The sequence below is a fragment of the Capra hircus genome, chromosome 19, assembly GCF_001704415.2.
Source record: "Capra hircus breed San Clemente chromosome 19, ASM170441v1, whole genome shotgun sequence".
NCBI lineage: Eukaryota > Metazoa > Chordata > Mammalia > Artiodactyla > Bovidae > Capra > Capra hircus.
Genome location: NC_030826.1, coordinates 13,662,211 through 13,686,248, shown reverse-complemented (window position 1 = coordinate 13,686,248; position 24,038 = coordinate 13,662,211). Strand labels below are relative to the sequence as shown.

Genomic DNA, 24,038 nt, shown 5'->3' with positions numbered 1-24,038 from the left:
TGACTTAGCACGTGTACGTGATAAATGAGCTCATACAGGACATGGTACAGGCGCACCATTAGACAACTCTTTGGAGAGTCGCCCCTTCTGTTGGCAGTGCTAAACAAGGCCACTCGGAAAGTCCCTGGCTGCTGCATCAGCCACCCCAAAATAAAGCGTGCTTACAAGCCCCATGGCTCCTTGAGTCTTCTTCCAGCTCCCCAGCTTGCGCTTCACCTACCCAGAGTTCGTTAACCAGCAGGACATTCCTTTCCTTGTTGTTAAGTGACGGCCCTGGGAGAGCCCTCTATACTTCCCCCTGCTCTGACCAAACTGACCCCACTCCTGGGCAGAAACACTGGCATGGAACAGAAGGGACCGTACAAGAAATTAACTTGGTCCAGTGAATCTAGGCATTTGATTTTCAAGTTCAAGATCATTTCCTCAGAGGCTAGACAGAATTGATGGATCAGTTACTCTGACACTGAAGGACAGAAAGAACTGCAAGGCCTGCTTAAATAAACTCAAGAGAACCCGAAGGGGTGAAGGTCCATTTTAAATATCTTTCTTGGCCTCACCGCTCTTTCTGCCTTACTGGTCTCTGTTTCCTCATCTGGAAAATGAGGGTAGGAGACCGGCTGGTCACCGAGGTCATTTAAGGAGACCCTGGACATGGCTCCATGTGGCATCTGACGATGGGTGAATTCTGGCTCTTCTCCAGTCGTGAACTGCCCATGTGACCAGGACCCAGAGTCATTATCCCCTCTGCCCTGCCCCACGTGCCAGGGACCACTAAGCTTGCTCTCGACATCTCTAGGAACCATTCCAGCTAGATCTCTGATGCCACTTCTAAAGTTCTTGCCAGCCTTGCCTTCTCTGCTCCTAGCCATGACTCAACACTAGGGCGGGGTTGGAGGGCTTGAATAATGAGTTTCACTTCTTCCTCTCTTTCTCACTGCTGGGTAATTTCATGAGGACACCCTCCTCCAGAGACAGTCAGGGACACTTTGGGTAGATGAAGGCAAATACAACTGTTCCTTGATGTCTGTTTCCTCATTCACAAAATTAAGTGTATGCTTCGTTTTTAATCGACTGCGTCACCCCTAAAGAAATTTTGAATGACAATCCTATCATTCAATATCTCAGGCAGAAGCTTGGATCAGTGACTCCTTTTTCACAAATTACAAAATAAATACCCTTGCCTCTCCTCCTGTGCGCCTGCCCTCTCTCTTCAATCCAGAAATGCAGGGGCTCTTTCGAGGGCATTTACCCCTTTAGAGAGGAGGGGAAATGATGGGTATTCATATGAGGTTTCTTTCTTGCCTACTTCACTCTCTGTCTTTGTGGCTGAACATTTCTCATATGACCAGGCAACATTTGAATAATTATCATTCGACAAGCAGAATGGTTGGCCTTCAGGAGCTGGGTGACTCCTAAAAATGAGAGTGTTGTAGGGCAGGGGAGCATCCAGGAGTCTAGGACAGCGCCCAAGTCAACGTCCCTTGTTACAATCACAAAATGCAGGTTAGTCCTGAAGTTCCCAGTACCGCCACGCATCACCCAAGCCTCTTGGGAGAGCTTCTTGGGTAGGAGCTGGGCTCAGGTGAAGAGGCAGTGGTAAATGAACCATACCTCAGAAGAACTGCCACGTGACTAACAATGATCTGCTCTGCAGAGGGTGTAAAGATGAAACCAGGCAGGACTGAAATTCAAACACCAGGGGAGTTTTTCGCTCGTTCACTCATTCATTCAGAAAACACTTACTGGGGACCACTGTGTGCCAGGCATTGTTCTAGTTTCTGGGGTTATATGGGTTGCCCAGGGGGCACTAGTAGATTCTACCAGCAGAGAATGAGCCTGACCTCGCTGCCCCCACCCCACTGAAAAAAAAGGAAGCCCTGCCTTCCTGGGGCTTAGTGTTGAGAAAGCAGACAACAAACCAATTAAGTAGTTCAGCACATGACTTGTCAGATAAAGATAAATGCTCTGAACAAGAAGAAAAAAAGGCCAGGGAATGGGGCTTGAGAATATCAAATAAGGGGTGGGCTACAATTTTATTAAGGGTGAGCAGGAAAAAGCCTCACAGAGAAGATGACAAATCAGTAGAGGCTTGAGGGAGAGATCTTTGGGGAAAATCACCCAGGGCAGGGAAAGAGCAAGTGCAAAGGCCCTGGGGGCAGGGACATGCCTGGCAGTTTCCAGGAACAGCAAGGAGACCCTGTGGCTGGAGTCAAGTACCTTCCATCAGGCTTTTGCTCTGAGTGAGACAGGCAGCCACTGTCTATTTAGAAGCAGAGAACAGCATGATCTCTCTTTAAATTTTTACTTATTTTTTTATTTTGGCTGCACGTAAGATTCCTCTAATTGTGCGCAGGCTTCTCATGGCGGCAGCTCCTCTTGTGGCGCTCCAGCTCTACATGCACAGGCTTCAGTAATCGCACCGTGTGGGCTTCAGGAGTGGTGATGCACAGTTTTAGTTGCCCCAGAACCTATGGAGTCTTCCAGGGAGTGAACACATGTCCCCCACATCCCCCACATTGGCACATGAATTCTTAACCACTGGACCACAGGGGAAGTCCAAACATTACCTTTTGATTGAACGAAAACTCCTTGGCTGCTCTGTAGAGAACAGACCACAGGGGGCAAGAACAGAAACAGGGGACCAGATCAGACAATAGGAAAGACGCCTGGGATGATGGAGGGGGTGTTGATGGGGGTGCCGGGAAGGGACCAGATTCTGGGTTTACTCTGAAGGAAGATCCAACAGGGGTGGCTGAAGGTAAGATACAGGTGTCAGGGACAGGGATGCCATCTTGTTCAGAGGCACGAACCAGTCGAAAGACGGACATACCATTTATAGAACTGGGGGATTGGAGGAAAAGTAGGTTTGAGGAAGGAAATAGGAAGCCATGTATAAACAGTAGGAAGAGGGAGATACATGTGGCATGCTGGCCCCACCTGGAAGTGGGCGGTTCAAAAAATCCTATAGAGAAGCAAGTCAGTCATCAATGCACAAGCGATGTGGCAAGGAGGGGAAGTTCTGGTCTTTTGAGTCAGAACACCTGGTTTGGAGTCCCATATTTGCCAGTCTCTAGTCGAGGGATTTTGGGGCACGGCATGTAAGCTCTCTATGCTTTTCTAAAATTATTATTGTTTTATTTTTAACTGGATGATAATTCCTTTACAGTGTTGTATTGGTTTCTTCCACATAACAGTGTGAACCAGCCATAAGTAAGTATACATATATTTCTTCCCTTTTGAACCTCCCTCCCCAAAAACCCCTGCCATCCCACCCCTCTAGGTTGTCACAGAGCACCAAGTTGAAGCTCTCTATGCTTGAATCTGCTTGTCTTCAAAGTCTGAAAACATATATACATGTATACATATATATATACATATATATAGACACTTTGTAAAATGCAGAACATTATACTCAGAGTAAGAGGTTCAGGGCTAGGGGACCTGACTCTGGAAACACAGATAGCCAAACGTGAAGCCTCTTAGCATAAATATGAAGTTGGGCTAGTTTCTTTACCTCTTAAAAGTCTTGTTTTCCTTGTGTGTAAAGTGGAGATAACATGGCCTACCTTACAAGACTGTTGTGAAAATTCCTGAGCTAAAATTTTTTAAGTACCTAACAAAGAGCTTGGTACATAGTAGGTGCTTAACAAAGTATGGCCATTGTTACACATAAATGTAACTGTTATTACAGATTGATTTATTCAGACATTGGCCTTCTGAGTGTGTGGTCACCTGTACAAAAATTCAGAGTGGGCAGACAATATTATTTCAGGGAAACAGACAGTGTTATTTCAACATGCATTGTGATATATTACAATTGATGAAAAATTTATTATGTTTCCATGTATACCCTCTGAGATTGTGAGCTTGTAGGGAACTGCTGGGAGCTGAGAAATAATAAAAGAGTTTAAACATTCAATCAACCTTTCTGAAGACAAAGAACCTATTTTTCTTTGTATCATCTGCTGCTGGCCTGGTTCAGTGACTACACCCAAGAGGTACTTTATAGACAGACTGTTGTTGTTTAGTCACTAAGTCCCATCTGACTCTTTGTGACCCTGTGGACTGTAACCTGCCAGGCTCCTCCGTCTGTGGAATTCTCCAGGCAAGAGTACTGGAGTGGGTTGCCATTTCCTTCTCCAGGGGATCGTCCCCACCCAGGGATTGAACCCCAGTCTCCTGTATTGCTGGCAGATTCTTTACTGTCTGAGGCAGCAGGGAAGCCCTTATGGATAGGTTCAAAGAGAGGGATCCTAGAGCTCACTGTGTTCAGTCATCTCCTTTTAATATTAAGAAAGTCAGAGCCCAGAGAGGGCCAGCAAGTAAGTGGCCCAGCAGATGGAGGGCTGGTGCTCAGCTGGCCTGACTGTGAGATCAACGGCTTTCCACCGTACCTCTCACAGACGAGGAATGATCGGATCCAGTGGTGGCTAAATCAGGAGACTCTCATGACGTGAACCCATATAGGTCTCTGTAATGGGCTCATTCTGTCTGACAGGGATTCAGAGGGTTTCCTTGTAGGGACAATACAACAGAGCGTGGGTTCTGGAATGGCCCTCTGAGCCTCCTGGATTTCTCTGGGGCCAGCAGTGTTTGCACTGGCCTAGACATTTTCCACCAAACCTCCCGGCAAATATTTGAAGGCCTTGATACAATGCCACACAAATAACCGTATCTAAAGCTCTCCCGTGTAAACAGCCTGGAGTCCTTAGTCAGTCAGCAGTGATCAGAGAAAAAAAAAAAAACCCAAAACTTAGCTCCTTGAAATAGTTTTTGAAAGGTAAACCTCAAAGACCACCTAAAAGGTGGCACCTTTTTGTTGTGGTTAAATTCACAAATGTTATTTACACTATTCATTGCAAACTGGGAGAGGTGTGTGTTTTCCATGATACAGAAGATATTTCCTGTGATAGCAAAAGTGGTTTTAAAAAGAAACCTTTTTCCCAATATTTTAACCATTAAAAAAATTTTTTCTTAACATTTCATTTTGTTTTTATTTTTTTTTACCTTTTTATTTATACTGGAGGATAGCCTACTCACAATGTTGTGATCATTTCAGGTGGACAGCAAAGGGATTCAGCCATATAGATATATGTACCCATTGTCCCCTAAACTTAAAAAGTAACTTTAAAACTTCAAAAAACTGTCTCTCATTCTCTCCCAAGCTTTGCATATACCACGTATTAACAACTCCTATCTGATAGGGACAGGGGAAAGACTGTAGAATTAGATTAAACGGAAGAAATTTTTTCTGCTCTGAATTATGAGATGGTTCCTATAATATTTTCCATTTTTGGCAGAGGGGTAAAAAGTACTATTTCTTCACATATTAGCAAATCCGGCAGTAGCGCTAAAGCAGCTTTGGACCGGGAGATAGGGAGAACGTCACGTGAAATCTCAGTATAGTGGTTAAAGTTTAGACCAAAGAAGCCAGGGTGGTAACCACAGGTTAGAAGTCCCAGGACCATCACCCAGCCTGACTGTCCGTTACCACCCACCACTCCTGACTTTCGAAGAGTCTTCATACAATCGTCTCTTCCTCTGTTCTACCTTCAAACCTTGTAAACTGAGAATCCTACTACTTTACCTCAGGTGATCACAGATTAGTTGGATCAACTAGCTAACTGTCATCAGAAGCAGGGAACAGAATAAACTTAATATATTATTAGGGACAATAGTAGCAATGAACATTTATGAAGGCTCCGTTTCTGACAACACTGTGCATTCTCTAAGCTAATCTGCACCCAAACTATGAATTTACACTATGGTGTATCCATTTTTACCCTTGTTGAACCTAGGTCCTAACCAGTACATCATTATAATTTAAATACATGAAACTTCTTTATAAATCATTGGTAGAATTTCCAGATTATACAAAATGTAAAAGATCATATTCTCTCATTTTTAAAAAACTTTGTTTGCTCATTCATTTTACTTTTGGCTGTGCTGGGTCTTCATCGCTGCAGGGATTTTCTCTAGTTGTGGTGGGCAGGCTTCTCCCTGCGGTGGCTTCTCTTGTTGCAAAGCACCGGCTCAAACACACGGGCGTCAGTAGCTGTGTTCCATGAGCTTTGTTACTGCTCTGAGATGTGTGGGATCTTCCCAGACCAGGGATTGAACCCATGTCTCCTGCAGGCAGATTCCTATCCACTGTGCCACCAGTGAAGTCTCATATGATGTTAATTAGTAACTTGCATGTTTCTTCTCATCACTAATACTTGATTGGGAGTAATTCATAAGCTATTACTAGGATCATACTATAAAAACATTTGAAACTTTTTTCTTATTTAATCTATCAAAATCTCCCTAAATAAATAAGGATTTCAAAGTGTCAACAGCAGCTATGATTATTAAAACTTGTACTTTTTCATTTTGCTTTAATTTTTTACAATGATTATATATTCCAAAGACCAAAAAAAAAAAATTATTTTCGTTCTTGAAAATTAAAAAAAAAAAGAATCTGCTACTGCATGGGCCTGTGGCAAAATATTGACGTAAATCCATTATCACAATAAATTAGTAATAATCATTTACACTGGCTTAAGAGCTGTATGGTTTGCAAAGCACTTTTGCATTCTATGGCAGTTTAATCCTCACAGTAATCTTATATAATATGAAATATGATGCCCTCTTTCTGGGCAAGGAAACTGAGGCTGGCAGCATTTCAGTTTGCATGACTCAAGGCTATTCGTTTCTATAAGGTGGAACTTGAACTTGGGCACCTTGACTCCAAGCGCTTCACATAATGCACTACCCCGGTATCTTCCTAATATTACCAATCCATGTGCCCTGGGTCCCAGATATTTTCTGGATACTGTTCTGTCACTTCTTCTTAAAGTTTGAAATATGAGTTTTCACTCCAAGGATCTACTGTTTTAAAAAGGATATCTGTATTGTAACAGCTGCTCTCGATAGCTGGAGAGATAAAGATAAACTGTTCTTAGCTAGACCGTCTGCGGAAAGATGAAACACATGTTGTAAATAGGCGTTTACCGCCTCCTGGAAGGTCCTCCCCCACCTTTCCCGGTGGCAGACTTCCCTGAGCCCTGATTACTCTCAGAGTCCAGGTCAAGGGAGAAACTTCCAGAGAACAAGGATTAATGGTGTACCCATTTTCAGATGCAGAAACTGAGCTCCAGAGAGGTTAAGTCCTTTAGTCCCTTGCCACAGGATGGAATGGACATTCAGACCCGGCAATCTGTCCCCGCTGCCCGTGGGCTTGAAGTCTCCTCTGGACAGCATACAACAGAAAAGAGGGAACCAGTGACCTTGGTTTGGTTTTTTTTAAGCGCGCACACACACACACACACACACACACACAGCCCAGTGTGAGCATGCATGCAGGAAGCAGGTAAACTGAACAGCAGACGCTTAGAGAGAGAGACACTTGGGGACTGGGAAGCAGGGAGTGAACAGACAAGAAAGGGGCCTCTCTTTTTGCTTTATCCAGTTTTGATTGTTTTCTGTTTTGCAGTGTCTGTTAGGTTCTTAAAAACTGCGGTAAAACAAACAAAATGTGTCGTCTTAATGTTCTTAAACGTACATTCCAGTGGTAGGACGTGCATCACAGCGTCGTGTAACCATCACCACCATCTTTCTCTAGAACGGTTTTCATCTGGCCAGACTGAAACTCTGCACCCTTGACACAGTAACTACCCCTTCCCCACTTCCACCACCCCCACCCTGCCTTGAAACCGTCTCTGCAGTTTCTCTCTATGAATCTGACTGTTCCCCGTGTCTCCTCTGAGTGGAATCGTATAGTGTCTGTGCTCTTGGGACTGACTTCTTTCACTTAGCATAAGGTCCTCAAGGTTTATCTGTGTTGTAGCATTTGCCAGAATCCCCTTCCTGTTCCAAAGTTGGAAAATATTCCACTATATGTGGACACCGCATTTTGCTTATCCATCCATCTGCTCTGGCCACTTGGGTTACTTCCACACGTTAGCTGTCTTTTTTCTTTGTCATCCTGCGTGGTCTGTGGGATCTTAGTTTCCTGACCAGCCAGTGAACCTGGGCCCTCAGCAGTGAAAGCGCTGAGTTCTAACCACTGGACTGCCAGGGAACTGCCCACACCGCAGCTATTGCGAACAGTGCTGTTGTGAACTTTTGTGTGCAAATATCCCCACTTTCAGTTCTTTGGGGTATACCCCCCCCAAGAGTGGAATTGCTGGATCTTAGGGTGAAGTTTATTAGTTTTGTAACTTAGAAAACAAAAGTTGTTTTTGTTTTTTTTTTAAGTGAATACTCACATAGATTAGAAAAAACGTTTACTAACGAGCTGTGGGAGACCACGGTGAAAATGAGCTTCAGGACCAGGGAGCGGGGCTGTTTGGATGCCAGGAGCGGCGGGTCGGGCTGTGCCATTCCTGAGGGCAGGGCTGGTTTGGCAGCCCAGTACTGCGCCGCAACCCGGACCCAGCACCACACCTGTCTTCTCGTAGGTGCTCGGTGTAAACCATTGTCCTCACGGGATGACTTCACCAGAGCGTCTTGGCAAGTGGTAGATCTCGGAGGAGGCAAAAAGACGGCTTGGAGAAAGGTGACCGTGTAGGATGGGGCGTTGCCACCGGCTTCTGCACTGTGTGGCCAGGCACTTCACTTCCTGAGACACCTTGACTCATCACAGGACTGTCGTGAAAATACACCGTTCACTTATTCCTTCACCCAACAAGTATCGCATGCCTCCCAGGGCCAGGGCTAGATCAAATTTGAAACAGAGACATTTCTTTCAATAGATAATGCTTCAGGTGTCCTCTGGTGTAAGTTTGTAAAGTAATTTTGTACTCTTTTTTTCTTTTTTTTTTTTTGGTATTCTTTGATTCCAAAGACTATTCTTTGATTCCACATTGAAGTGCCCTTGTCTCATTCCTCTTTTTTTTCCTAAGTTTTCATTGTGGTAGAATATACATAACTTAAGAATATACATAACTTTAAGTTAATATACATTACTTGAAATATACATAAATTTACAGTATTAATCATTTTTTAAAAACTTTTTAAATGTGGACCATTTTTAAAGCTTTTATTGAATTTGTTACAGGATTGCTTCTGTTTTACGTTTTGGTTTTTTGGCTGCAAGGCATGTGGGATCTTAGCCCCCCAACGGGGGATTGAACCCACACCCCCTGCTTTGGAAAGCGAAGTTTTAACCACTGGACCACCAGGGAAGTCCCCTAATCATTTTAGTTACGAGAAAATATGTGCTAGATTCCCTGTGTTATACTGTGTATCCTTATAGTTTAATTTCTGTCTGGTAGTTTCTGCCTCTTAATTCCCTGCCCCTTTATTGCTCCTTCCCTCTTCCATCTCTCCACTTATAACCACTACTTTGTTCTCTGAATCAGTGAATCTGATTCTTTTTTGTTACATTCACTAGTTTTTGTAAGTTTCAAATCTATTCCTCTGTTTTTAAAAGCAAGTCTCTTATTAAAAAAAAAAAAAAATGATTCTCTAAGAGCTGCGGACATGCTTTTTTGTTCCGATGGCTCTATAACCCAGAAGGTCACCTCCCGTGTCTTACGGGAGAGAACACGTGGGTCAGGAACTTCTGGGAAACCGCGGGTCCCTCTGCTCTCTGAAGAGCCCGCTGGTTTTTCTAATCCGTAATGGTCACCTCCAGCTGCAAGGAGGAGTTAATGAGGTGTGTGGGACAGTGATGGGAAATGGTCAGCCTCTATATCACTCCTGACACCACTGCTGAGCGAGGCCCGTGGAGGAGAACTAGCCATCGGGTGAGAGAGATGGACCAGAAAACAATATCCACTTCATTAGCCGGTGATTCTGAATGTGTGGAAAGAGGCCAAGGTCCAGCCCACAGACTGTGACGGAACATTCTTACCAGGCTGAGGTCTGGGCAAAGGCCGGGCGGGGAGAACGCACGCTGCCTCTGTCCGGCGGGATCTTGGGGACATTCCCCCTCACTCTCTGCCTCTCTCTCTCTGCCTCTCTCCCTCCCTGTTTATTTTTTATTTGCTATTTAATGCCTGATTCCCTGGGGGGATAGGGAAGATAGCAGGTTACTGTCTGGGAACCCCAGCCTGTGACTCAGTACATGCCTTGGCACACAGCCCACCAGTTGCCAGTTTCCCCCTTGCCCAGCCGCTGGACCAATGCACGATGCTCCCACTGAGGCTGTGGAAGTCAAGCCAAGCATCTCTTCATCCTGGGGCCTCAGCTCTAACCCATGGCAGACAGACATTGTCAGCCTGGATCAGGGATGGCCACTGTCCTGTCCTTGCGGTGCCGTGGGGCTCCAGCATGCTCTCCCCACCTCTCTGTGCCCACACCAGGCTCCCTAAGGGTGTCAAGGATGGCGGTGGTTGCCAGGTGGGAGTTGGGAAGAAAGAGGACTGGTGGGGCCTGCAGCAGGAGCCCCAGATCCCCCCCAGAAAGGATCCTCCCTGGGTCGGGAAGAGCCCCTGAAATAGGAAATGGCAACCCACTCCAGTATGCTTGTCTGGAAAATTCCACAGACAGAGGAGCCTGGCAGCCTACAGTCCGTACAGGCCATGGGCTCACAAAGAGTCGGACACAACTGAGCTTGCACGCACACACGCACATTGCCTAAGGAGAGAGGTTCAGACCCCCAGGCGTGGCATCCAATGTTTGCTCATATCAGTCCTCCCTAACTTCCCAGCATCATCATTAGCAAGATCCCTCCAGGGTCCAGACAACTCAGCTTGCCCTCTGCAGCCCCCATCACCTCCTCACCTACTTTCATGCCTGCAAGGCTTTGCTTAATAATTCTTTCTGCCTGAAATGTTCTCTGAGTTCTTGTCAAAATTCTACTTACCCTTCAAGCGCGCTGAGTCCCCACAGAACTTGGCTGATTCCCCTAGTGTTATTAGCATTTGCTTCTATTTATTTGTTGTGCCAAGTGGCTTGCATATTTATCTTTCCTGCCAAATTCTACACTGTTTTCCTTTTGACCGATGAGGAAACTGAGGTTCCGAGCAGCAGCTTGCCCAGGGTCACATCTGGGAAGCAGTAGAGACAGGTTGCAAACTCAGATCAGCCTGATTCCAAGCCTTACCCTGAGTCCCCTATCGTTGCTGCCTCTCGGCAAGTACAGAAAATGTGTGAAGCTAGGCAACACAAGATCTCACTGTAAATCTTGAGCTTTCTGAGCACAAATGGAGAAATCTAAAGGTAGAAGGAATAGTTTTATCTCAGAGGGCTGTTGTGAAGAATAAAGGAGATGTTTTATGTGAAGCGATCAGCACCTTGCTTATTGTAAAGCCTGTTCCACCCTGTCTAGCAATAGGAGTGAGTATATGGGGCTTCCCTGGTGGTCTAGTGGTTAAGACTCTGCTTCCACTGCAGAGGACACTGGTTAGGTCACTGATCAGAAAACTAGGATCCCACGGGTTAGGTCACTGATCAGAAAACTAGGATCCCACATGTCACACAGTGTGGCCAAAAACAACATAAAATAATTCAACAAAACATTTTTTTAAAAAGAGAAGTGAGTGTATTTGTGTCTATCTCTCCCATTATAAAACCAACTCTTTCAGAGCAGCAACGGAATCACATTCATCTCAGCACAACTAGACAGCTTCTGGAGTGCCCAGCATCCAGTAGGTGCTCAATAAATGTCTGTTGCATTGACTCAGCAGCCCTGTGTGCTCTTCACTCCCAGGCCTGGGAGCAGGGTCTGTGTCTAGTCACCTAGCATTAAAAAAGACCTTGCTCATCCCTTAGCTGAGGCCCAGTGGGCACTCATGCCTCAGATCATGTCACCGACCTCCTGAGCAGACACCACCCAGCAGAGCAGGGGCGTGTCCACCATGGAAGGAGAAGTGACACCGTTCCAGCTTTTCCACCACTTGAGCATGACCTCAGGACTAGAATGGGGAGTAACTCTTTTTACCTTATCCCTAAATCTTGTATCTGTTCTGGGCTGTGCCTTGTGCTAATCTCATTACGGTGCAAACACAACGTTGTGGAGAGGACTGTAGAGTCCAGCTTCAGAAGACTTGGATCAATAGAGGGTGGTACTGGAATCTTCGGTGGATCTTTTTTCCTCTATGAGCGTCGGTTTCCTCATCTGTGAAGTGTGAATACTAACACCTGCCTTGCTTTCTTTGTGAGACTGTTTTGAGGATCAAATGAAAGGAGGAAGCTCTTTGCACACCATAAAACACTGTACAAATGTTAGAGTTCTTTATGTGGCTGGAATCGCCTTAGACAGGAAAGACTTTGACCTCTCTCTCTCTAACACATCACAAGATTTCTCTGCCCTGAAACTGTTCAGGGTGCTTCACTATGCTCTGTCTCTCCCATCCCGTTTGGGTTTGGAAGATGCAAAGGACCCAGAATGAAGGTACTTAATGGAGCACCAGGGAGTCCTCAGTTCAAGGCCAAGGTTCCACTCCTTAACCATTTGTGGGTCCTTGGGCCAGTATTTACCCTTTTAGAGCCTCTATTTCTTCATCATTAAAGCAGGTCTGATGCTGCCTAGCTCACAGGTTTGCGGGAAGAATACAGAGGAGAGTACCACGAGGATCCCTCACTAACAATTCTTTGACTATTAATCTGAAAACAGATTCCAGGAAATCTTAGTAAAGGGTATTGCCTTTCTTTCTTTTCTGAACACTAGCCTGGCCCATATTGTTGATTCAATAAACACTTATACAGCCCCTGCTGTGTGCTGGGCCCCCTGCCAACCTCACTTTTCATGGGTGTAGTAGAAGGGCTAGATTATTGCTCTGGAGTGAAGGCTGTCTATGCCAGGTGTAGTATTTATTAGTTTAATATCATACTAGGTTGCTCGTTTTTAATTTAATCTTTTACAAGCTCCTGGGAACACCCTATTTCTAAAAATGACCCGGCAAGAAGGAGGTGGGTTGTTGAATCAAATGAGAGAAATCTCCTCTACCCTTAGGAGTTTTCCCGGCAAAGATCATCTGATAGCAGCTTGTTTGGGGAAATAAAAGCACAGAGCTGGAAGGGATTTCTAGAAAGGAAGCTGAGGGCTGGGTGGTAGGATCTGACATCCTCCTGGAGCCATTTGTCCCAAGCTTGCAGCTGTCCCCGGAGGACTTCACAGGTAGTAGACACTTGGTTGTGTTTGTCAGTGAACTTACCCTAGAAGTTGTGCTTTAGGAAAAAGGAAGGAAGGGATGCAGAAAGGAGCCCTTGAGCTGTGTGCTATGATTGAGAAAGCACTTCATTTGAAACAAAGTCCAAGCCCCCTACCAGGTGTTTTTCTGTGTTATCTAATTTAATCCTTCCAATAACTCTAGGAGATAGAAATTCCACTATTATCACCATTGACATATGGTGCTAATATGAAGACTCAAATTAAGTAACTTTCCCAAAGCCACACCCACAAACAGCTGCTCTATTCGACTCCAAATCCAGGATCTCCCCGGTGTTCTGTGCTAGTATCTCCTGGGAAAGTCATTTCTCCTCCCTGAATCTGTTTCCTCATCCCAAAGACGAAGAAGTAAAGTGAGATGCCTCTTAGGTCTCTTTCGGATGTATAGTTTTATCCAAGGTTCAGCAAAACTGTAGCCCACAGGCTAAATCCAGCCAGCCAATTGTTTTTTGGTTTTGTTTTGCTGTGTCCTGCCTTGCCAGGTGGATTTTTAACCACTGGATCACCAGTGAAGTCCATCCAATTGCTTTTGTAAGTAGCTTTATTGGTACAGAGCCACACATTTCACTTGTGTGTTGTCTACAACAGCAGAATTGAGCAGTTGTGACGAGACTATAAGCCTCAAAAGCCTAAAATACTTGCTAACGCACTGATGTGCTCAGTCATATCTGACCCTTTGTGACCCCACAGATGGTAGTCCACCCGGCTCCTCTGTCCATGGAATTTTCCAAGAAGGAATACTGGAGTGGGTTGCTATTTCCTACTCCAAGGGATCTTCCCAACCCAGGGATCGAACCCGAGTTTCTTGCATCTCCTGCACTGGCAGGTGGATTCTTTACCAGTGTTTACAATCCAGCCCTTTCTGGGAAATGTTTGCCCACCCCTGAAATATGCTAGTCTGTAAGTTTCAATGGTAATAAACCATACATGGCAAATGGGAAAGAATGTATAGGGCCATGCAGCAACTGTTTACAGTAAGGAGGTGGCTGCCACTGTTTACGTTTGACGCTTTGGAATTATATACTTTATACTAAGTTATCATTTGGGCTTCCGCAGTGGCTCAGACAGTGAAGAGTCTGCTTGAAATGCAGGAGACCAGGGTTCAATCCCTGGGTCAGGAAGGTCACCTGGAGAAGGTAATGGCAACCCACTCCAGTATTCTTGCCTGGAAACATCCCATGGATGGAGGAGCCTGGTGGGCTACAGTCCATGGGGTTGCAAAGCGTCAGACATGACTAAGCAGCTAACATCAACAAAGTTTTAATTTATAGCAACATCCACAAATCCTAAGTGTGTAGCCTGACGATGTATCCACCATCCTGATCAAGACAGAGAACTTTCCCAGCATCCCAAAAAGCTCCCCCCTTACCCATCCCTGTGAATACATCCCCCAAAGTAACCTCAATTTTTTTTAAGAGGACCATTGTAAAAGTCTTCATTGACTTTGTTACAGTGTTGCTTCTGTTTTATGTTCAGTTTTTTTTGACCAGGAGGCATGTGGGATCTTAGCTCTCCAACCAGGGATCAAACCTGCACCCCCTGCATTGGAAGGTGAAGTTTTAACCACTGGACCACCAGGGAAGTCCCAAGTAGCCTCAAATTTAGCCTCTATCACCATGGGTTAGATTTTCCTGCCTTTTAACTTTACATAAATGGAGTTGCACATTATATACCCATTTGGGTCTGGGGAGGGTATTTAAACTACAACTTCCTTGCTGACAACTAGGAAAATCAAGTATAAATAAGGACACAAAAATCACTCTTAATGGTATTGTGGAGGAATGATTACTTGCTCATTTATTCAACAAGGTTTTATTGAGCATCTTTTATGGATCAGACATCTCTCCGGATATTGAAGAGTAAGTCATGAGACGGTCTCCATCTTCTTGGAGTTTACTTTCCACGGTGTCCCATGTCTAGTACTACTCAGAATTCCAGCCTGAGCTCCTGTATCATCTGCCCAAAAGTCTGGAAATGGATAACAGGGTCATTCTGGAATTTCAAATCACCGAAAAGATAGGGAACTTAAAGGGCCATGCAGACCAAGTGGGCATCTTTCAAAAGCAGAATCAGAGAAGGTGCCCAGCCAAGCCTTTTGGGGAGGTGAAGAGTTATCCAGAAAAGAGTTTTGTATCCAGAGATGGAAACTGAAACTCCAGCTCTAATGACACAGTCTAGAATGCTCTCTAGGCTGCAACGCTGCTCTCTTAACAATAAGGCTTCCAACCAGTTTCAGACTAGGATAGGGCGATATTCATGCTTAACTCTAGAGATGCTTTCATTTTGTAACTTTCTAGAGACTCTCCCGAATGAATGTGGAGAGGGGAGCATCAAAGAACAGAGAGGACTGGGTTCTCCCAGCTGTAAGCAAATCAGGGGAACTATGGAAAGTAGGAAGTCTGTGTGCACAAGCTCAGGAAAGCAGGGTCACCCAGGCTGTGAAGGTAGGAAGAGACTGAGTCCATGGGAACCACAAGTGCCATTCTGTGAAATTTCCAAGATGGTGCCCAGAAAACTTTCATAGACTAATGAGCCAACTGGATTTTAAATTATCTTGGATCAGGGACTACATTTCCCATAGAAAAATCTTGGGATGTGAACGAGCGGATTCATTGAGTAGAAGAACCTAATCTGGTCTCCTTAGGTAACTCAAAAAAAAAAAAAAAAAGCTGGGAATAAAAGAGCCCCAGCTCTTTTATCAGCTGCCTTACTTCTTTGCATGTTTTCATGATGGGCTGTCTCTTTCTAAACAGGTCAGACACTTGCACCTGCAGTTACTAACTCATTATTTTTTTACTGACACAAAAAATCAGTAGAGTATTAGGATACTTTTCCCCCTAAGGAAACTGAGGCTCAGAAGTTTATGTAATGTAAGCTTATCCAAGTTGCACAGCTGGTTAAGCAGATTGCAGAACCCACATTTAGGTCTGTTTGACGCCAACATCTGCTCTCTATTCTCTGCTGTGGATTCACAGCAGAATCCCCCCTTTCAACTTCGCATCTCCCAACGCAGTAAAACTGGAGCCCTTTCTCTTTCATCCTAAAGCCCTACTCAAAAATCCTGAGCCCCAACCTCAACCCTTCTATTAACTGATTACAGGAGCTCCAAGCCACCTCTTCAAAATGTCTTGCATCTCCTTTCCCCAGTTCTCTAAAACGGGGCTACTGCGTCAGTCCGTCACTACTTCACCCTGTGTGAAGCATAAACAAGAGTATTTCAGTTATGTTCTGGCTTCCTCTGTTCGGAGGAAGCCTAACCAGTGTTTTTTGAGATAATTCATTTGGTGAGCATTTGTGACCCACATCCCGAAGGACCCTCTGTGGGGATCCTTACACTTTTTCTTTCCAAATCTCCATATGAAGAGATAGATAATGGGTCTGCCCACAGAATAGCTGCAGTTACTTGGTGAGCACCCGTATTGCATCAGGTAGTATATACAGATACCTGAGCAAGAGGGTTACAGGAGGCTGCTGACTTTGAATAGCCAGATTACCTGGACACGCATAGGAAATTTCCCTGTGCTCTGGGCAACTTTCTGTGTGTTTCCATTGGCTGGGGTAGGGGGGAAGAATGGGTTTGCTGACACCTGAATTTTGAGAGATAAGGAAGCTTGAGAGTCAGACTGGGCACACAGCAGTCGGAACTACAAATCAAAGCTTTGTTGTTAAAAGGGAAGTGATGGCTGGTTTTTTAATGGGTTTTCCCAGCTAAACACAGAAACTGATCTTCATTACACTTGACTGCTTCTATCATGATGGCAAGTGAGGGACAGAGAAAAAGTGATTGTTCTCCAGGGACATTTACTCTGAACACTTCATTATCCCTGCTGAGGGGAGCTGGGGAGGCAAAAAATGTTCTCCCGTTGGGCTGAACTGTGAGGGGCAAGGAGGTGCCATATGTCACAACAAACTCCAAGACAATAAGGTGAAATGAAGAGCCCTCGTTTCTATGAACTTCTTACCCCTTTCTTGGGGGAAAGACATTGAGATGTTGTAAAGGTCACCCAGAGCTCCGTGCACACAACCACCCCTTTCTCGTGGGTGGTCCAGGAGTGCAGAGCAAACCCTGTAATTTAAAAAGTCAACCTAGGTCCTTAGCGGGGCTTCCCTGGTGGCTCAGTGGTAAAGAATCCACCTGGCAATGCAGCAGACATGGGTTCCATCCCTGAGTGGGGAAAAGTCCCCTGGAGAAGGAAATGGCTACCCACTCCAGTATTCTTGCCTGGGAAATCCCATGGACAGGGGAGCCTGGTAGGGCTACTGTCCATGGGGTCGCAAAAGAGTGGGAGACGATTTAGGGACTAAACAACAACAACAAGCTCCTTAGCAGCCTGACTTGGATCAACCACATCTGAGTTTCAGCCCTGGTACCTGAACCAAGCAGACAGATCTGATGACCCTCCCCAATCCCACTCCTACTCCTGCTGAAATTCTCCTCCTCCTCCTAACTGTCTTTAAAAGGTGGGAAAGTAGAGAGACTTTGCTTAGAAGCTCTTTTGCAAATGCCCTGTTCATTCTGAATGTTTGTCCCTAAGCTCCCAGGCCCTCCAAGCCCAGCGCTGAATTTGCTTGGTTCTGAGAATCCTGAACCTCCCTAGGGGCTGCTAGATTTCACTACTAGGAACCGACTGCCTGCCGTCTCAGAAAAGTGTGAACACTGATCCTGGAATACAGGGTTTCACAGGTGGGCTCATTCAGTGTACACAATGCCGCATCCTCTGGGCTTTAGGTTTCAGTATTTCTTAGGTGATGAACCTGAGGCTTAGAGAGGGGAAGGAGGTGTCCTCTGCCCCAGGAACTATGGGACTGTGAGCCTTGGGTCCTAAAAAGCCCCTGCTGCCCTGGATCTTCTGCAGGTCCTGGGCAGCCTGGAGTCCGAGCACCTCGGGGAGATGCCGGTGAAACTCCGATAGCGCTGACAGGTTCCCGGCTTCCTTCCTGGACCGGGCCGGCGTGAGCAATCACTTCTGTCCCTCGCTGGCTTGGTCGGCCCCTTCCCAACTAGGCGTGGGAGTCGCCAGCCACCGCCGCCTTGACCTCGCGTCCACGGAGATCAGTCTCTGGCCCTGGGAACTGCTGTGTCCTGGAGCTGCGAATAAACCAGAAATCAGTGCGCCCAGAAGACGTGCGGCTTCAACTGTCCAGCCAGTTTTCAGAAAGGAGGCCCCGCAATCCCAGTTTTGCCCCGAAAGCGCGCTTTGAGATTCTGGGTTTTAAAGCCCAGGGGCCCGGGCTCCCAGCTGCCCGCGGCTTGGCCAGGCTGGGTGCCGGTGCGGCGCCGCGGCACCCAGTTAGTCGGCGCCTCCTCTTCCCAAGGGTCCTCCCGGCCTCCTTCCCGCTGGCCTACGCTCTGGGGCCGACAGTTCTGCAGATCCAAGCCGCCAGCCCCGGCGCCCGGAGGCATGGGGTCGGCAGAGCGGTAACCCAGGTAGAACTCAGGGCCCGCCACCCGCCCCGCATTCCACACTCACCCCCGCCCAACACGCCCCTCTTTCCCCGGGTCTCCGCGTCCACTCCCCTGCGGTCAGTTTCTTCCTCCGCTCGCCCCGCTCTCCGGGCCCACCGCTTGCAGGTTGGTCGGGACGCGTGTGAGGGTCCTGCTCCTCCGTCTCGTTCTCCCAAGAGCACCCCAGCTTCCTCCAGCCCTCACCTGAGCCCTCAAGCACAGTTTCTCCTCTCCGGACTTAAAGCCGGACCCGCCGCGGGTGGAAAAGTCCCGGCGGCTTGCACACCAGGCTGCAAGCTACTTGTTTAACGAGTCCAAAGGTCAGCTGAAGTTTGGCTGATACACGGAAGCGGTACACGAATCTCTTCAGCCCCCCGGCGTGAACACCCTGGACCCCAGCGTCCCGGCTCCCGGCTCGGGCCTCGGGCTCTCGGGTCTTCCTGTCTCACTCTCACTCTCTCGGTTCCCCTCCCTCGCGCCCCCCCCCCCGACCATTTGCATCTTGCCGAAAGCCGGGCCCTCCCCGCTAATTTGCATATCTTATATGGCCTAATGGTGGCGATCATGGCAAGTTAGAAGTTTTCTGACTCCTCTCGGAGGAGACTCCGGGACCCCGGGGAGTAACAGGTGTCTGGAGGCTGAAGGGTGGGGGGGTTCCTGGACTTGGGGTTAGCTTGTGAAACTCCCCTCCACCCTCTCTCGCACCCACCCGCCCGCCCCCTCACCCCCTTCTTTCTCTGTCCTTGGAAAATGGTGTCCAAGCTCACGTCGCTCCAGCAAGAACTCCTGAGCGCCCTGCTGAGCTCCGGGGTCACCAAGGAGGTGTTGATCCAGGCCTTGGAAGAGTTGCTGCCGTCCCCGAGTTTCGGGGTGAAGCTGGAGACGCTGCCCCTGTCCCCTGGGAGCGGGGCCGAGCCGGACACCAAGCCGGTCTTCCATACTCTGACGAACGGCCACGCCAAGGGCCGCCTGTCCGGAGACGAGGGCTCCGAAGACGGGGACGACTATGACACCCCTCCCATCCTCAAAGAGCTGCAAGCGCTCAACACCGAGGAGGCGGCGGAGCAGCGGGCGGAGGTGGACCGGATGCTCAGGTAGGCGCGGGCCGAGGTGCGGAGGGGTGCGCCTGAGCACCCGGAGCCCCGGGCCCCGTGGCTGAGCCACACGGCTCCCGACTGCTGTTGCCAAGCCTGGTTCCCACCAGAGAAGTCCCCGGGGGGGCCGCTCCGCTTCTCTTCCAACACCTGGACCCCTCCCAGCCCCTCAATCGGACGGCCCGAGCCCCGAAACTTCGTGAATTCCTGCCCAGCCCAGCGCCCGGGACTGGCGGGGCCCTCCCGGCTGTGTTTGGGTTCGGCCTGGGAGAACCGAGCTTGCAGAGCCCTTGCCCACGCGGCCGAAGGTGCGAATGGGCGCAGTGAAACCTCGGCGATTCCCCAGTGCCAAGGCTCCGGGCCCTCAGGAACCCTAGGCCACAAGCAGTTCTCCCGGGGAGCCGCATCTGCGGAACCGGCCTGGGGAGCCGCATCTGCGGAACCGGCCTGGGGAGCCGCATCCTGCGGCTCTCCGCAGAGGGACCGGCGGCTCCGGGGCTGGGATCTGGGGGTCGCCTTCTCCGATGGGCGCTCTCGTCTGCAGCGCCCGCGCAAGCCCCCGAGGTTATCCGGGATCCCCAAAGCCCGTTTGGATCTGAGAAAGGAAATGCTTGCACGTTGTCGGGTTGGAGTGGACTCGCAAGGGGCAATGAAACCGCGTCTCTAGCAAGCGAGGGATCAGTGCGTTCAAGCCTCCAGTTCGCCGTGGATTTGGTGGGAGAGAGGAGGGCGTTCCCGGATCTCGCCGCTGACACCCGGCATCCCAGGGGAATCCAGGCAGGCCGGTTGCCCAGCGGTCTGTCTCCCGGCCCCGGGTGGTTTGCTAAGCCTTTCTGAGCGGCCTAGGGCTTTGACAGCTTGTTACTGTCGCTCCCAGCCAGGCTACTCTAGGACCGAGACCCTCGCTTGGCCTCGGACCCTCCAGCGCCGCAGTCCCCAGGCAAGGCCAGGGCCGGAGTAGCGCCCGGGACCGGGGCAACCCGGGTCACCCGCCCGCAGTGGCCGTTTGAGATGCGATATGACCTTGCATTTGAATTTGCTACCTGGGGACCCGGCGGCTTACTCTCTAGCAAAACAATCAGGGGAATTTCTAGATTTTTTTTTTTTCTAACTTCCCGAAAGTCTGTTGCTACAGTTAGTTCGTAGGGTTTGAGGTTCTTTCTTGCCTAGCGGTTGCCCCCTTGGCGGCGGTTTCTCCCCGGCCCGGGCTAGGGGTGCAGGAAGGTGAGAGGGGTCAGAAGAGAGCGGCTGGGGCGCCGGGGCGGCCCGGAGATTGACCCCGGGCCGGGAGGAACCGCCGATGTCCGGCCGCCCGGCACCGGGGCCCGCGGGGCCTAGGCCCATCCGCCTGGCCGCAGGCACCCGCCTTCCAGCGGGGTTTTGGAAGAAGAACCTGGGGCGTCCCTCGACACCCAGCCCCGCGCCGGGTTAGACGTGGCAGAGATGTAATATAAACTGAAGCACGTGGAGTTAGGGTGTTATTAATTTATTTCTATAAATCATCAACAGAAAGATACACAAAAAGTCGTGATTAGGTTGAACGGAGAGGCGGGTTATTCATTGGCGAAGTTGTAAACGCGGCTTCGAGAGGGAAGGAAAGCAGAAAGCGGCCGCGCGGGGCTGTTCGCGGCTCTCAGCACACACGCATCGGGCTGCCGGGCCCTCCCAGGAGAGCCCCCGGGCCGCCCCTCGCCCCGCGCCTGACCCGGGCTGCCCCGGAGGTCGCCGACACTGCAGGCCGGGCGGGCACAGAGCCAGGCCCGGCCCTGGGCTCCGGACCTCAGCGCTCTTCGCTGCGCAGAGCTCCGGGCTCCAGGGGGCGGAGAGCCAGGCTAGGGGGCCCAAGACCCCCACCGGGGGCGGGGGTGGGGAACACACAGGATAGGCCCTAAGGTTTCTCCTCCTTTCCCCAGCGGCTGCTAACTTCCCTCCCCCACCTTCAGGAGTGGTCAGACTTGATTAAAGTAATTTTTCAAGAAATCGCTAGCGGTCCCCAGGTCACTGCGCAGTTGGCTGCTACACGCCAGAGGCGCGCACTCCCTTTTTGGTCCACCCTGCTCCGCTAAGGCGGAAAGAAAAGAACAGGACAAGTCACTTTGGGGAGCGGCTGGCCGCTCTTTCCATCTCCAAGAAGAGAGAGACGAGGAAAGCGGGTCGGGGCTGCGCGCTGCCGATTCCGGCCCCGGCTCTAGGCTGGCGCGCGCGGTGAAAAGCTGGAAAGTTGGTTGCTCCCCAAGAAGCCCCGGTGGAGGCTTCTTAAAGAAGAAGCCGCGGCGATCGGAGCCGGGGTCCAGGGCCTCTCGGTTCGTGGCATTGTTTGGAAAGGAGCGTGCTGGGCCGACCAGGCGGGCGCCGAGGTCGGGCGCTTGACACCTGCGCCCTGAGGACAATGCCGGGCGCCCTTCTCCCGATCCGTGTGTTTACCGGGGTTTACCCAGATCACTGGCTGTATTTTTAAATTTCAAAACGCAACCGACTCTTGGGGCCCTTCCCGGTGAATCCATGAGAATTCTGTGGTCAGAGCTATAAAGGTGTAACTACGCCATCTTATCCCCAGCTCTGGTCTTTAATGCGGGCTGAAAGATTTGCTATCGTTTATATAGTTTCCCTGGCCTTTTGTTTTTTGTTTTAAACCTTTCCAGTCGTTAAGCTAATTCACTTTTCCCACGGAATTATTTACTCTCCGAACATTACACTATTTCGGTTAGGTTTCTTAAACACAAAAAATAAATACTAGTAAAAAATTTAAACAAAATAAAAAATGTTAAAGAATCCGTGGAAGCAGCATTACCTTTAAAAACCCAAATACTTTTTCTAACTTTCGAAGCTGTTGTTGGTATCTGTTGAAGGTGTTTTTTCACCCTGAAAATACTGTGCAAGTATTTAGCAGAAATAAACTTTTAAAATGAGTGCTGATGTTTACACAGGCATGTTCAAAATGTTACATTACTTTCCTCTTACTCAAGGTGAATTATCCATATTTGAAATGGACACAGTTCCTCATTTTTTGTTCCTGTTTTTACTTAAATATTGTATTACTTGGAAGTACCTTTATAAATACTTGAGATATTAAGCTATATGTAATTTTGAGTTTGCATTTATCAAAAACATCTCTATCAAAACTTGTGTTCTCATAAATTTAATATCAAAGACTTGCTAAAATAATCCCAATTTTTCAAATGCTTACAAAAATCTGTTTAATTACTAGGTTAAAAAAATTCATGACACAAATGTGATTTTAGTTGACATAGACATCATCTAGAAATAAATCACTTATTTCATCTTCAACTGTATCTGTTTTTTTGCCCTCTGTTTTGCCCTCTGAAATTTTGCTTATTGTTACCTCTGAACCTAATTATTCCCTTCATTTTTTTCATGTTTTATCAGGCTGTTATATACATCAACATACCATAAGGGGATGCTGGGGCTTTTTAAGTTAATGATGTAGCTGCCTTAAAGAAATAATACATATGGATATGTTGCTTCAGGAATATCTTTGTTCTATATTTTGCACTCTTCTCTTAATTTTTGTTTTCAATTAGATCGCTCACTTTTAAGCCACCTATTCAATAAGCAAGAAGAGATACTGGCAAAATCGAAAACATTTGGAATAAATTCAGAGGCACTAATACATTGTTCTAAAGAAGTTTTTTTTTATTCCCTGTGTTTATGAATGAAATGAACTTAAATGAAAAGTTTAAGTTCTTACCCCAACCTTGGAAATTTATGAGAAAGATTAACTTCCAGACACTCTTACCCTACCCGAGGAGACATGTAAGAATACATGAAAGAAAGATACACAGTAAGAATAAGTAAGGAATAAAGTAAGAATACACAGAAAGAAAGTGGCATTTGGAATCACTCACATCTTATTCAGAAATTGAAATTATCCGTCTGTCTGTGTGGTCTTATTTGGGAGGCGGGGCTGTGAAGACTTTTTTGATTTAATTTTATTTGCCTCACGTCAGTGCAGTGATTCCTCAGCACCCCCAGGGGAGGAACATCATTTCTTAAAAGTTTTCTGAAACTCTGAAAACTGTTTCACATTTGGCTAAGATGTCCTCCTTGCTTCTCCAGACGTGGTCCCTTACGTTTTACTGCCATTTAATACGCAAGAAGCGGAGACGCCCATCCCAAAGGGAGGTGGTGTGGGAGAAGTCCAGGTGAATCTGGAGATGCTGCCTCCTATTGTGGGGATCAGCCAGCCTAGTTACAAGCGAATGACACCCCTGCTCTCTGGTGTGCCTCTTCCTTTCAAATCTCTCACATTCCAGGAAAGTGAAGGAAAGCAAAAGAAACAAAAACAAACAAAAACGTAAAACAAAAAGAAACACCCAGGAACTTTTCTTTCTGCTTCCAGAGAGGGAGAGTGCTGGGCTTGCTTTCCTATTACCGAAGC

General features: G+C 47.8%; 1 protein-coding gene and 1 long non-coding RNA gene across 5 annotated transcripts in view; one reads left to right on the top strand and one right to left on the bottom strand.

Moving 5' to 3' along the window:
• On the bottom strand, positions 17,816-19,022 carry LOC108638244. The gene is made up of 2 exons (XR_001919668.1): positions 18,571-19,022; positions 17,816-18,188 (listed from the first exon to the last, which is right to left on the bottom strand). It is a non-coding gene; the product is annotated as an uncharacterized LOC108638244 (long non-coding RNA).
• The window catches only part of HNF1B (HNF1 homeobox B), a 63,989-nt gene continuing 58,986 nt past the window's right edge, over positions 19,036-24,038 (top strand). Inside the window, exon 1 of one of the 4 annotated variants that reach the window (XM_018064199.1) lies at positions 19,036-19,639. In XM_018064199.1, coding sequence (XP_017919688.1) covers positions 19,296-19,639 — 344 coding nt within the window. In that variant the 5' untranslated portion in view covers positions 19,036-19,295. The remainder of the gene's footprint in view (positions 19,640-24,038) is intronic. The other 3 variants (XM_018064201.1, XM_018064202.1, XM_018064200.1) reach the window with 3 other exon arrangements.